Here is a 13,880-nt window from a genome sequence, read left to right on the forward strand (position 1 = left end):
GCTTGAAGCGGCAGGACGGCAGGCAGGGAGTGGGTCGTGACGGCCCGGAGGTTGTAGACAACTAACCCAATCATCCCGGGGCTCCCACCTTTATACTCTAAACTTTAAAGGCCCGGGGGGGGGGGGGGGGCGTCGCGTCGCGCAGCCAATCACGTGCCTACCTTTCAAGTGATGCCCCGCCCTCACCTGGAGCGTCCTTTATGCCTCCAACCATCGTTTTCTTAGTTTGAGCAGGGGCGGTTTCTTCATTAGGGCGATTGGACGACGCACCACCAATGTCATTCAACCACAGAGTTACGCTAGCCGTTACTGTGCCTCTGGATATAGTCCAATCAGCGTCATGTCACGTTCTGTGGAGTACCGCCTCTTTTTGGGCGATTTCACTCTGGCTGAGAATCGCCCAGAGTGTTCCCATAGACTTACATTCCAAGATGTTTTTTTTCGAACGGCGGGCGCTCCAATGCATTTTCTATGGCTTCCGGGAGGGCTCGCACTAACGCACTTACGTCATCATACGTAAGCACGTTTCAGTCAACAATATTATTTGTCGCCACCTAGTGGAATCTTTAATAAAAGAAACTGAGTGGATTGTAATAATAGTGAGTATAGAAACAAACAAGATGTATTGTAAGAGTCACTTTATTTTTCATTAATATTAAAGAAGTGAAGTTGCCTTTACATGCTTAAGCTGTTAATTTATCCATTGCATGGGTGGACCTTATCCTTATCAATCATCCAAACATTTGCCCCCCCCTGAGAGATTTTGCAGGAGCCGCCACTGAGTTTGAGCCTTCGGTTTTTCTCTTCACGCCTAATCTTCCACCCTCCATCCTCCCCCCGATGTTGTGAGTAACTCATTGCGGTTGGCCCAGGGAACCTCTGCTGTTTGCGCCCATACAATGTTAAGCCAATTTAGGGGCACCGCAATGTAACCTGTCCTGTGGGGGTCGGCCAATCTCCTGGCACCGGGAAACTGTGGGACTCTCCCCCTAGGGGCCATTTGTATTAAAACCCGTTGTGCCAGGCAACCCCCTGCCAGGACACTACGTGGGTGCGCTGCATGCGGGTGGGTGTTTAGTGCTTGGGGCGGGACGGAGTCGCGGCGCTTGCAGAGTTGCTCCACGGTCGTGGCACCACAGTTGTGTCTGTGTGTGTATCTGTGTGTTTGTGTATCTGTGTGTTTGTATATCTGTGTGTTTGTGTATCTGTGTGTTTGTGTGTCCGTGTGTTTGTGTATCTGTGTGTTTGTGTATCTGTGTGTTTGTGTATCCGTGTGTTTGTGTATCGGTGTGTTTATGTATCTGTGTGTTTATGTATCTGTGTTTGTGTATCTGTGTGTTTGTGTATCTGTGTGTTTGTGTATCTGTGTGTTTGTGTGTCCGTGTGTTTGTGTATCTGCGTGTTTATGTATATGTGCGTTTGTGTATATGTGTGTTTATGTATCTGTGTGTTTGTGTACTTGTGTGTTTACGTGTGCATGGTTTCCTTTTTAACGTGGTGGACTTTATACATTAGTGTGCGATACACCCTCGTGTGGATTACTGTACAGTGTTCGAGAAGCGTGGCGTAATGTAGTGGTTGACTGTAGTCTCTGGTCCATTGTAGCTTGTATAGCACAGCATGTAGTGCACTACAGTGTTTACAGTGCGAGTCATGTGTTGTGAGTGTGCTGCAGGCTGTGTGTGTGTGTGAGCCGTAGTGGTATGAGTGTATGTAGCTAGATTATTGCGTGTTAGGGGCTGGTAACCCCTTCTCCTGACACTATTTCTATCAAGCACCACGACGGAAACACCGAAAGGCTTATGCCAGAGACCAGGGGGACACTCCCATCTGGTAGAGCCAGACTGAACCCATCGCCCCCTCCCATCAGGGTTTCTCCAGGAGCAGGAGAACACTGCGATTGGCCACGTGGAATGTTCGGACTCTCGTTGTGGGAGAGAGGCTGCCACTGCACTGCTGGGAGATGGACCGGTAATGCCTGGACCTCTGTGGTATACAGGAGATCCGGTGGACCGGTTCTGGCTCCAGTCATCATGAGGGGTGGACACTTCTCCACTCGGGGCAGGAAACAACAGAGAGTGGCACTTCTTTTTAGCGAAAAAATTAAGGTGGTTTGGGAGTGTGGCAGTGAGGTGTGAGAATCTGTAAGTCCCAGGCTACGGTGGGCTTGCCTCCCCATCAACAAGAGGCGAGGAATGGTGGTGGTGGTTGCTTACGCCCCCACCAAAGATGAACATCAGTGGAGGGATGCAGAGAAGGCCGATGAGTCCGATGCCTTTTATAACCTGCTGTCCCAGGTGAGAGCTAAAGTGGCCCCCCAGGATAGTCATCCTGTTGGGTGACTTTAATACCCGAGCGGGTCATGAAGCAGACACCTGGGTTAGAGCGACCAGAAGGCATGGGCCAAACTAGCTCAATAATACGGTAGGAGCCTCCTAGACTTCTGTGCAATCCATGGGCTTGTAATTATGAACATGGTGTTCTGGTATCGGTGCATCCTCACAACATAGATACAAGCCGGGTCCAAGTGTAGTAGCATAGCGCTGGCTGCTGGTGAAAAGGGGGAACTGAGGTGTTCGGCAGTGCTCTATTCAGCAGGCCACGATATACACAACAGGGGGACATCTCGGGGAAAGGTCACAGAAGGGGCCCATCGGGAATCCCCGGGAACCCGATAGAAGGTTCTAGAAAGGGGGCGTGGCTGGAGCGGAGCAAGGCGGCGCTGAGAGTATAAGAGGGGCCGTGTGAGACTAGGCTCTAAGAAAAGCTGTCTCGGGTGTGGACCAATCAATTTCAAGGACAGTGCATACATTATCAGAGTTGTGTTTTTTGTTTGCATTCCGACCGCAAGTATTGTGGTCAGTTTTGTTGGCAGATAAAATGGTAACAAAAACAATTATCAATTAGCACGGCGATCGTCGTACAAACCCTCACACACGCTCCACTCTTGGGTGAAGGGATGAGGCAGCATGAACCGGGGATACACACACCTGCAGTGAAGGTCGTTTGCAGCCTCAAGGATTCCCAGCACCCAGCAGGGGTGTCTTTTTTTGAACTTACAACTGATCTCTAGAAGTATGCACTCAACAAGACGGTGGTTGTACTCGCCTCTCCGTGTGTCCAAAGTACGCAACCGCGGTGTGCTGTTCGATCAGAGCTTGACCGTGTGCTCGCCGCTCATAGCTACGTTCAGAGTAGATCTCTACCACCTACAAACACTTAGAGGGTTGTGCCCGCTCCTTTCTGCCCCTAACCTGTAATCATTAGTTCATGCCTTTGTCTCAACACGCCTGGATTATGATGCAGAGCTTCCACTTGGATTGGTGCAGAGGCTCCAGTTCAGAATGCAGCTGCCCGGATGATCCGGCGGGTTAGCCGCTTTGAACACATTACGCCCTGCGCAGCTTGCAGCGGCTACCGGTCCGCTTCCGTGACGACAAACCCAGGAACCATGGTGGGGGGGGGGGGGGACCGGGCAGAGTGGGCTGTCGGTGTTGTCTGTGGGAGTCGTCGTTTCGTCGAATTGGACGCCGGACAGGTGGCCCTGGGTAGACGACACGTGGACACGACTGTGAGTTGGGTGTACAGACGCTGTCTCCACCCTTGCAATTTTGGGAGTTTGTTCGGGACGCTGTTTTTTTCCGGTTCCGTCTGTAACACGGTGGTGGTTGTTGTTTTCTTTTTTGCGCTAATTTATTTTCGCTTCGTTATTGTTCCCTGTGCGCACGTTGTCATTTTTGTTATTTTGGAGACCCCCCCCCAGCCCCAGGTCACTCTTGCAAATGAGACTCCTGTCCTGGTCTTTCGAGTTCTACACCCGGTTACAGACGATACACTTGAACTCACTCACTCAATCATTTACTCACTCAACCTACCCTCTCGCTTACTAACTTAACCAATTACCCATTTAGCCACTCACTCACCAACCATCTCACTCACCCATGCACTCAATCGTTCACTCACTAATCTACTCACTCAAGCACTCAATCATTTACCCACTTGCCCTCTCACTAACTCAAACACTCCACCAATCCACTCACCCATGCACTCACTCACCCACCAACCATCTCCCAAGTCTACTCACCCACCATCTCACCCAATCAACCATGCACTCACTCAATCATTCAGTCACCCACCATCTCCCTCTCCTCCATTTCTTGGGTTTCTGTCTCGGTTTTTTGGGTTTCTGTCTCTCCCCATCCTCAGGATGCACAACTCAGATCCACGATCTTCAATCGATCATTACAATACAACACCCACATCCCAGGGTAGAGAGGCTGCGAGAATCTCTGCCGAACCTCGTGGATCACCTCCATGGAGTCGGCGCGGTAAAACGCCAGGAGCCCCCCCTCCCAGTGCAGGTGAAGCCCGATTCTGCGGGGGGAGGGGGCCCCCCTCACCGACTGTGCAGTCTTCACTCCACCATGAACCACTGAGAAGTTGTCATCACATTTCTCTAAACACCAGGATGCGTCGCTCCCTCCCAGCAGCCGTGCAGCACGTTCCCCTTTCCGTGGGATTGTCCCGTACGCGACTCCAACCCGACACCACCGCGCGTCCCCCACGTCCACCTCCCAGTAGTGGTGGCCCGACGAGAAGCTCTCACAGCACAGGGCTTGTGACCAGTAATCAAACCGGTGTGGGTGATCGGGGCGACCCTGGGAGGCAAGGACTGCTGTCATCGTCCTGAGATCCGAGGACATCTGGAGTTGGTTATGAGCAGAGGTTGTTTCCAGAGTCGGTGAGCATCCATCTGTGATAAGAGTGATCGCAACATCACTACAAAACAACATCATCACCATTATCCACCATCACCACCATCAACATTACCATCACCAACCATCATTTCACCATCAACAATAACATCACAAACATCACCATCACCAACCATCCTCGCCATCAATAGCATCGATGACAACAACATATACATCACCATCAACACTATGAACATCAGCAACATCACTATCACCATCAGCAACATCACAACCATCATCATCACCACCACTAGCATCATCACTACCATACCATCACTACCATACCATCACCTCGACCATCACCACTATCCCCATTACCACCATCCCTAACATCTTCATCACCATCACCCACGCGAAAAGCATCATAACCATCACGACCATCACTACCATTATGACCAAAGCCAATATCATCACGAATATTATCAGCGCCATCAGCAAAACCATCACCTATATTATCACCAATGTCACCATCATTACGATCACCACGACCAACACCATCACTCACCAAATTCGTCACCATTCCCATCCCTCACATTATCACCAATATCAGCATCATTACCAACAACAATAACCGCCATTCGCCACTAAGTGGCGGTGACGTCACAACGGCGCTTTGAACGTTGAGGCCACGTGAAGTGTAGAACACCCACTGGCAGGAGGTCAGGGGCAAACCCAGGTGCCATGGGTCGACTGAGATGACTGGCCGATAACATCACAAACATCATCATCAAACATTCTCGCCATCAATATCATCGATGACAACAACATAAACAACCACCATCATCAACACTATGAACATCAACATCATGATGTAAACAAAGAAATATCCTAATTGGTTTTTTACCCTTCTATCTGGCAACAAAACTGACACCTTTTTTACAAGGAGTCATGTTTGCATAGACCACAATACCTGCAGCCGTAATGCAAACAAAAAACATAACTCTGATAATGATATGCACTGTCCTTGAAGTTGATTGGTCCAAACCCGAGACAGCTTTCTTAGAGCCTAGTCTCACATGGTGTTGGACCAGATGACGCCAAAAGGCGCAATATCCCCCGCCTAGCCTTTACAGACTGTTGGGGCAAATCAGCGCCGTTGAAGGCTGGCACGACACACGAGGGGGTGGGTGGCCAGCACTATGCATGGCCGACTTTGTCTACCTCGTGGTGATGTTTACACAGCACCACGTAATTATTTGAGGGTGAGTTGACCTCGAGCACAAACACGGAGTTCATCTGTTGTCAAGATGGCCCCCATCACCCATGATTCACACTGAATAACTCACACATGAACTTGACAGTAGTTGTCTCCAGGACTTTAAGTGAGGCAATGGCCTCTTGGCTGGGAGCTGAGGGTTGAGCTGTTCTAACCCTCCCTGTCCTGTGAAAACAGAGCAGACACAGCCACTTTCTCACAAATAACATAATTGTTTTTGTCCCCGGATAGTAAGTGTTATTTCCTAATTGCTTATGCCTCAAAAGTACAGAAAATGGCTACTCCCACAAACTTTGCTTTTGTGACCAGGACATTGATATTTTGAAATTTACCTATTTTCCAAAACATTCCAAATAGATTCAGTACTGAGTAACTTCTAGAACATACTGGAACTTTCCAGTAAAACAAATGGTATAAATACAAGGACCTTAAGCCCACCAGTTCAGTTTAGTTCCAGCTGCCTAAGTGGATACATATCTGCATTTTTCTGAGATGGCATCAAGAGGCTGCAAGCATCCGGCAGACGCATTTTGCTATGTCTGCGGCCAATTTATTAAGACAAGAGCGAAAAAGTACCCTGTGGAAGCATCTGCTAAGATATGTGAGGCCTACAAGGCATATTTCAGCATGCCTGTCGAGGATCAAGACAAACCCTGGGCACCTAATTTCACCTGCGAACAATGCAAAAACGTTTCTGGAAGGTAAGATGGAAAATTGTTGCTCGGAATTTAATGTTATAAAATTTGTTAAGATTTTTCAAATTGATTCGTCATAGTGATTTACAGTATAATCGTAAATCTCGAAAAACTACTCACTTCCAAATATTTTGTAGTCATTCTTGTATTACTTTAGGATAAATATATGTAAATTTGGATTAATATGTTGTTTTTTTCTGACTTTATGTGAACGAAAAGACACAAATTCGGCCCGTTTTCTCATTGAAAATAGGTCAATTTCTAAATATCATTGTCCTGGTCACAAAAACAATGTTTGTGGGGAATAATAGCCATTTTCTATACTTTATAAGCATAAACAATTACTAAATAACACTTACTACCCAGGGACAAAAATTGTGTTACACAGGATCATCACAAAGCATCACCACTCACATTTCACATCATCACCACATAGCATCATCATAATCAGCACCACCACTCACAGCTTCACCACAGACAGCATCATCACACACACAGCATCCCCACAAACAGCCAGTGTCTCACTGCCCGCGCCTCACACTCAGTCCCATGTTGTCGTGTGTCGAATCGTGAGTGATCGTCGTCTGTACCTGCGCGTCTCCTCCAGGTAACCCTGTGGGAGATATAGAGAGCGGTGCATTACTGTATCTCTGCTTTTATTCCTATGGGATCAGTGGAGTTCCCACTGCAACACCGCAGGTGGAATTTACACTACAAAGTCTTGGCTTATGACCTCGTGATTGGGGACAATGCCACGCAAGGACTGGGCGGAAGCTCAGGCCGTGCGTGACAAAGCGCAGTCGATGTGAAAACCTCATTCAGGAGCCTCAACTTTGACGCTGCCGATGGCTCTGTACAAATTTGCGACACAGGAGACTCATCGCTCACCTGCAGGAATGTGAGCGAGTCCCTCTCCTGCGTTAGGGCCTGCAGGCGAGTGGCTGCTGCCTGGAGCTCCCCAATCTCGCGCTGGTAGTGAGCGATGTTCTTCTCGATCTGGGTCAGCAGCTCGCGCTCCTTCTTGGCCGCACGAGCCAGAGCTGCCTTCTCGTCCTCGTCCAGAGCTGCTCTTATGCGGGCGAACTCGCCATTGACTCGCTGCCTCACCTCGGTCATCGATCTCTGCCAGGGCGTGTGGTTTGTTTGTATTAAATAATTAACGGAGTTAATCTCGCAACAGTTGATCTATGTCTTAGGGAGGTGGCGTTTACAACACTCTTCCTGAATCATAAATATAAAAGCGACTGTGGCCATACAATGCAAACTATGGGCAATAAAGTAAACCTATAGAGACCCATAGATATACCTCGCGATCCGTAGAGACACATAGAGACTCAGATATAGAGACCCATAGAGAAACAGAGACACATGGAGACAAATAGAGACACATAGAGACCCATTTGAGTCAATCCAGGACAGTGTGACTGTGGTCTTACAACCCAAACTATGGACTGTATACTAAACCCATGGAGACACTCAGAGATACACAGAGACCCATCGAGACCTATAAAGATGCATTAACGTCAATCCACACTCTTGCCACTGTGGCCATGCAACCCATACTATGGGAGACGATTTGACCTGTAACCCAGGTGACCTGATGGAGGATGAACAACGTCCTGTGAATCACGGCCATGGTAGCCAATAAACAATACAATTGTCAATCTTGATTTGCCATCTTTCATAACCCTGCAAATAACACAGGACTCAATCGCAAATAGTACATCACAAATATGAGAAAAATAAGGAATTTAAATTGTAATTAAATATGAACACCATCTTTTCGTAGAGTTGCGCAAGGTGTGTGTAATGCGAGAAGAGTGACAAAGCTAAAGGTCATCATTGAAGCTGCCTGATCAGCAACGCTTCCAAGCTGTATTCCTACCATAAAACAAGCCCAGCTGGGACTGGACATGAGAGCTGGGTTTCGTGACTGGGCAGTGATATGATCCATACTCTTAGGGGCTAACAGAGGGACGGGGTACTCGTGGTCGAGGTCAAGGACGTGTTTATGCGCAAGTCACTGTGGATGTACATAATAGGAAAGGAAAGAAAATGCCCATGTTTATACCAATGTTGGCTGACAATAAAGAGAGTACTGTTAAACGTTAGGGATGTTAACACTCGGTAAAGTACCGCCCCCCCCCTCCCGATACTTTCCATTCATTGGCTACCACATTCTGAAAAGCCCCCCCCCCCTCCTCCCTTAACTGGTACTTAAGAGCTTACATCTTGAATCCCTCCCTCACTTGATGCAGCTAATCTGGCTGTGACGGTCCCACCTGATGATGGAGACTTGTGTTGCCTCTGAAACGTCGTGATTTTTATTATTTTATTTTTATTAAATTTTAATTTAATTTTTTTACCTACGTGACTTTACCGAAAGAACTAAGAGTATGAATCCTTGCAGTCACGAAAGCTTCAAATCTAGAATTAAGTGATAAGATCGGTGCACCGGTGAGAACTGGACATGCAACTTGGTGACCTTACCTCGAAATGTCTCTGTGCTTTGTCGGATACTCTTTCTAAATTCAAATGAACATTAATGCTCACATAGCACATTGCAATATATTGAATGGGAGTGTACTATGTGAATAGGATACGTGATTATGCACATTGTATAAAGCACACTGCGTGCATTCAGTGTATTGCGTTGTTGTGGCTTGACAGATATTACTCGCTACTGATGTTTGTAATCGCAGGGAGTTGATCTCAGGTGACTTGCACAAAGCGATACATATTGTAAACATATATAATATGAACCCTGCCACCAATGTACTGGATAACAGGTATGTGCCACCTCATCTGGCCAGAATAGATAGATTTATAACAGAAGATTAATTGTCAGTTCACTTGGGGATATTGGTCCCCCATCTGAAAAATGTGGAATTTCCACCACTGATTCAGTTCCTTATTGGAGATGAGAACCACTTATTTGCTTGTCCTGGGTATTGAGGCGTTTTGACCGTTGTGTCTTTAGTCCCACGATGTGTTCAGAGTCAATGGAAGTCCACGTGAATGAATGGAGTTGTCCTCCATCACAAACCCTACTCAGAGTGGAGTCACGGGGTCACAGAGTCTGGCCCAGACACGGTACCTGCACGTCCCTGCGAGCGGCCTCCATCCGCCTCACAGACTCCTTCGCCATCCTCCTCTTCTTCTCCACCGCCCGCGTGTCCTCTCCCACTTGTTTCTGTGAGAGACGTCACCAGGGGAGACTCCGCTCACTCTCTGAGCGCCCCCTCTCACCCCTGCTCCACACGGACCCCTCCACAGTGACGGTTCCATCTCCAGGCTGCAGCGACCCCTGTGCAGCAATGGAGGCTGGGGGAGCGAGCGCTGCAGGGAACCGATTTCACGAGGAGCTCACACGCCTCCTGGAGCATTTTGTCTTTAGTTGTCATTCCGTCGCACCTCCGATAAGCACGGTTGGCCACGTTTGGTGCAAAATAAGTTCAGCATACATATAGCTGGGCTCAGATAGCACGCGCAGGAGCGTAAGCCTGTGGACCCAATCACTCTACACTGTTACCTGAGTCGTAGGCGGGGCTACCTGAGCAGTGGGTGAGGCTACCTGAGCAATGGGTGGGGCTCTGAGTAGTGAGTGGAAAAGGCGCCGCGAGATGTTAATCTGCCTTGCCTGGTATACAGGAGGTCATGGTTTCGATCCCACCCTGACACCTGAATGTTTGGAGTTTGTTTTCCCCATGGTCGCATGGATTTTTGTCCACGTCCTCCGGTTTTCCCTCTACATTTAAAACGTGCGTTTAGAGAATTTGGCTGCTAAGAATTTCGACTTGATAAGCCACTTCTTTGAGCTGTCATTTGTGGCCATGTTTGCCTCTGCAAAATTGCTACATAGCTCGGTGAGCTTCACTTGGTAAAATAAAACAAGTTTTAGTTTAGTGTTAATCAAGAGTGCCATGTCACTGTTGAGTGTCGGAGAAATTTGATAGAGAGAATCTTGATGAAAATATAAGTATGGTCACGAATTACTTGGTCTGTAGAGTGCGGCGCTAAACTGGGACAGAATGGCACGAGGCTAGCAAGTGGTGAGCACTGCGGCTCACGCAGTTCCAGTCGTTTTACATTTCGTTTATATTTTAGTGAATGCTCCTCTTTAGACTGCTTTTGTATTCGAACCATGGTCTATGCACTCACGTCATTTTGAGAACACATTCTACGCACGTAAGTCCTTCAGTTTTATTAAAATATACGAAGAGCACGTTTAAATATTTGTCATATAACAGGATTGATCATAACATGTGTTTGTATTATTTCTGCACTATGATAACCTCAGCATACTTTATATTAAACCAACGTTGTTAATTTTTTAAGAAACAAGGGGCAGCTGAGAAAGGAATGATATAATATTTAGTTGGATATCATTGTTCAGATCGTACTGGGAAATTATGACTTCACGCAGGAGAGGATCCCTCTCACACACTCAGACCGTCTCACCTCCCGTGTCTTGTGCTCATCCTCCAGCGTCGCCACATCGTGACCCTTGTGGTCTCCTGCGATGATGCAGGTTGTGCAGACCAAGCTCTTTTCCTGTCGGCAGTAAAACTTGATCTTCTTTCTGTGTTTCTTGCACTTGCGTTCTTCAGCATTCGTGGCTGGAGCCACCAGAATGTGGTCTCTGAACTTCGCGTTCTCCTGATGATGCTTTACATGAGTCACACAGTAGGAGGTATCACACCTGAGGCAGGTCTTCAAGGCAGCAGTCGTGCCATCGTTACAGAAGTCACACAAGACCACGGTGGCCATTTTCTCTGCAGCACTGCGCTGCTCCACCAGGTTGGCGAGCGTGAAGTTCTTGTTCAGCTGGGGCCTCTGAGGGAAGGTCACTCGGCACTGGGGGCAGGAGAAGGACTTGGCCACATCCCAGGCGCCCTCCACGCACTTGAGGCAGAACGAGTGGCCGCAGCTGAGCGTGCAGGGGCAGCGGAACGCGTCCAGGCAGATGGGGCAGGTCAACTCCCCTGGAGCCTCGTGACCACTGGGAGCTGTTCTCGCCATGGTCCTGTGGCTCCACTCAGATGGGCACTGGCTGAAGCTCAGGCAGTGTCTGGCTGTAGCTCAGGCAGTGTCTGGCTGTAGCTCTTGACAGTCTCTGTATCTCAGGCAGTCTGTCTGTATATCAGGCAGTATCTGTCTGTATCTCAGGCAGTCTCTGTCTGTATCTCAGGCAGTATCTGGCTGCGTCTCAGACGCTGAACGAGGAACAAGCCACGTTAATAGGTGACAAGCAAGACGTCTTTCAGTTTGATTGGCATGTCACGATGCGTGCCCTGGAATGTGTTGACGTGTGAGCGAGTACAGACGTCTCCACTCCAGGGGTGGCTTAATAAGACTCGGATCACCTCGTCTCAAATCCTCATCCTCACACACCTCATCGTAACTCAACTCCCCTCACCTCAACTAATGTCACCTCACCTCAACTCACCTCTATTGGACATTGTGTGTGCAATGGATAATCTTTAATGGCTTCGAAAAGAAGTCTAAACAAACTAGCATCATAGTATACACTGATGCATCTTCACAGCAGTGGTTCTCAACCCTGGTGCTGGCAGCCACAGTCTAGCATGTTTTATAGGTCTCCCAAAATGACCAATACCTTCTGAACCAAGAAGAGAAATTAAAATGGTCCAATTAACACAATAATTAGTTAAATTAGGTAGTTAAGCCCACCAGGAACAAAACTTTGCAACCCGTTAAAATCACACTTTGCTAAACTGTAGGCTACTTACTAACGTTTTGTTGAAGTCCTGGCCTTTGTCCAATTGTTTTTTTTTCAGTCCAGTCGATGATAATTGAAGTATATGTGTTTTATATGCCTTTACATTTCATCACACAGCAAGAGAGAGTCTTACCAGCAAAAACCGAGGAAGAGAAATATGGCAGAGTGTTGAAGACTAAGTAACTCTCAATCTCTTTCCCGCCTTCTTCTCGAGCTATCCCACAATGCACTACTCCGGAATATAACGGATATTCCGTTTAATTTTTTATTACAGTAATTTTTCCATGACCAAATACAGTATTTTCTCACGAAAAATTACGGATATATTTTTACAGTGCAGGCAGTGACTGTATCTCAGGCAGTGACTGTATCTCAGGCAGTGACTGTATCTTAGGCAGTATCTGTCTGTTTCTCAGACAGTCTCTGGCTATAGCTCAGGCAGTCTCTGTCTGTATCTCAGGCAGTCTCTGGCTGCGTCTCAGACGCTAAACGAGGAACAAGCCACGTTAATAGGTGACAAGTAGGAAGTCTTGCAGTTTGATTTGCATGTCACGAGGCGTGCCGTGGAATGTGTTGACGTGTGAGAGAGTACAGACGTCTCCACTCCAGGGATGGCTTAATAAGACTCGGATCACCTCGTCTCAAATCCTCATCCTCACTCACCTCATCGTAACTCAACTCCCCTCACCTCAACTCACGTCACCTCAACTCACCTCAACTCACCTCATTGCAACTCACCTCATCTCAACTCACCTCACCGGTGAGAGTTGCTCGTGTTTAACTGAGTCACGGGTCTGTGGCTCAAAGTCCGAGCGAGGCCCTTTGCTGAACCCAGCACCGTTACCCGCTCATGTGGGCGAGGGGCAGGTGCCCCACCAGGCGGACCGGCCGTAACACATCAACATCACCGCATACCTTGGATCACGATCGCAGGCATGCAAATTGTGAGGGTTCCTCATAAGTAGTACTAATCACATACCTGCATTTCCCATATCCCCTCCCTTTGATGCTGCTAATCCTGCATAATGCACGGGCATAAGTAGTACAAATCACATACCTGCATTTCCCATATCCCCTCCCTTTGATGCTGCTAATCCTGCATAATGCACGGGCATAAGTAGTACTAATCACATACCTGCATTTCCCATAAATATGCTAAATTCCTCTTGATATGCAAATTTCTTTTGTCAAGGCACCCTTTCCCCCCCTTCCAACCCAGCTTATATATATGCTCCAAGCACGTGTGCTGTTTCATTCAGACGCAGTCGCCTCGACAGACCTGGTTTTCACCTGAGGACAGCTGCTTGCGTTGTGGCCGAAACGTCGTGAGAATTATTTTATTATGTTTTCTTTTTATTATTTTATTACTTCCCTTCTACGTGACTTTACCGAAAGAACCAAGAAGATGAATCCCTGCAGTCACGAAAGATTTAAATATGAAATACCCGTTAAAGGTTTAATTTGTTCTGATA

At 47.7% G+C, this 13,880-nt stretch overlaps 1 protein-coding gene across 2 annotated transcripts; it reads right to left on the reverse strand.

The window, feature by feature from the left end:
* Nucleotides 1–507: 507 nt before the first annotated feature.
* On the reverse strand, nucleotides 508–11,927 carry LOC133339046 (E3 ubiquitin/ISG15 ligase TRIM25-like). Of its 2 annotated transcripts, XM_061547168.1 has the most exons (6): nucleotides 11,127–11,927; nucleotides 9,763–9,858; nucleotides 7,554–7,787; nucleotides 7,256–7,278; nucleotides 6,041–6,135; nucleotides 508–4,753 (listed from the first exon to the last, which is right to left on the reverse strand). In XM_061547168.1, exons 1-6 carry the CDS (start codon nucleotides 11,685–11,687, stop codon nucleotides 4,203–4,205), a joined length of 1,560 nt encoding a protein of 519 aa, XP_061403152.1. In that variant the 5' UTR covers nucleotides 11,688–11,927; the 3' UTR covers nucleotides 508–4,202. The 2 variants fall into 2 exon arrangements, with proteins under 2 accessions (XP_061403152.1, XP_061403153.1); XM_061547169.1 differs by lacking the exon at nucleotides 7,554–7,787.
* Nucleotides 11,928–13,880: the final 1,953 nt, after the last annotated feature.

The sequence above is a fragment of the Lethenteron reissneri genome, unplaced genomic scaffold (genome assembly GCF_015708825.2).
Source record: "Lethenteron reissneri isolate LAM-NWPU_2019-01 unplaced genomic scaffold, ASM1570882v1 scaffold_1640, whole genome shotgun sequence".
Classification (NCBI taxonomy): domain Eukaryota; kingdom Metazoa; phylum Chordata; class Hyperoartia; order Petromyzontiformes; family Petromyzontidae; genus Lethenteron; species Lethenteron reissneri.

What these genes read in the sequence shown, in the direction of transcription:
- LOC133339046 (XM_061547168.1), bottom strand. Translation starts at nt 11,687, where the DNA reads ATGGCGAGAACAGCTCCCAGTGGTCACGAGGCTCCAGGGGAGTTGACC. An exon ending in CCGCTCGCAGGGACGTGCAG is followed by an intron (nt 7,788 to 9,762) that starts GTACCGTGTCTG and finishes ACGCCCTGGCAG; the next exon opens with AGATCGATGACCGAGGTGAG. An exon ending in AACTACTGTCAAGTTCATGT is followed by an intron (nt 4,754 to 6,040) that starts GTGAGTTATTCA and finishes CTCTTATCACAG; the next exon opens with ATGGATGCTCACCGACTCTG.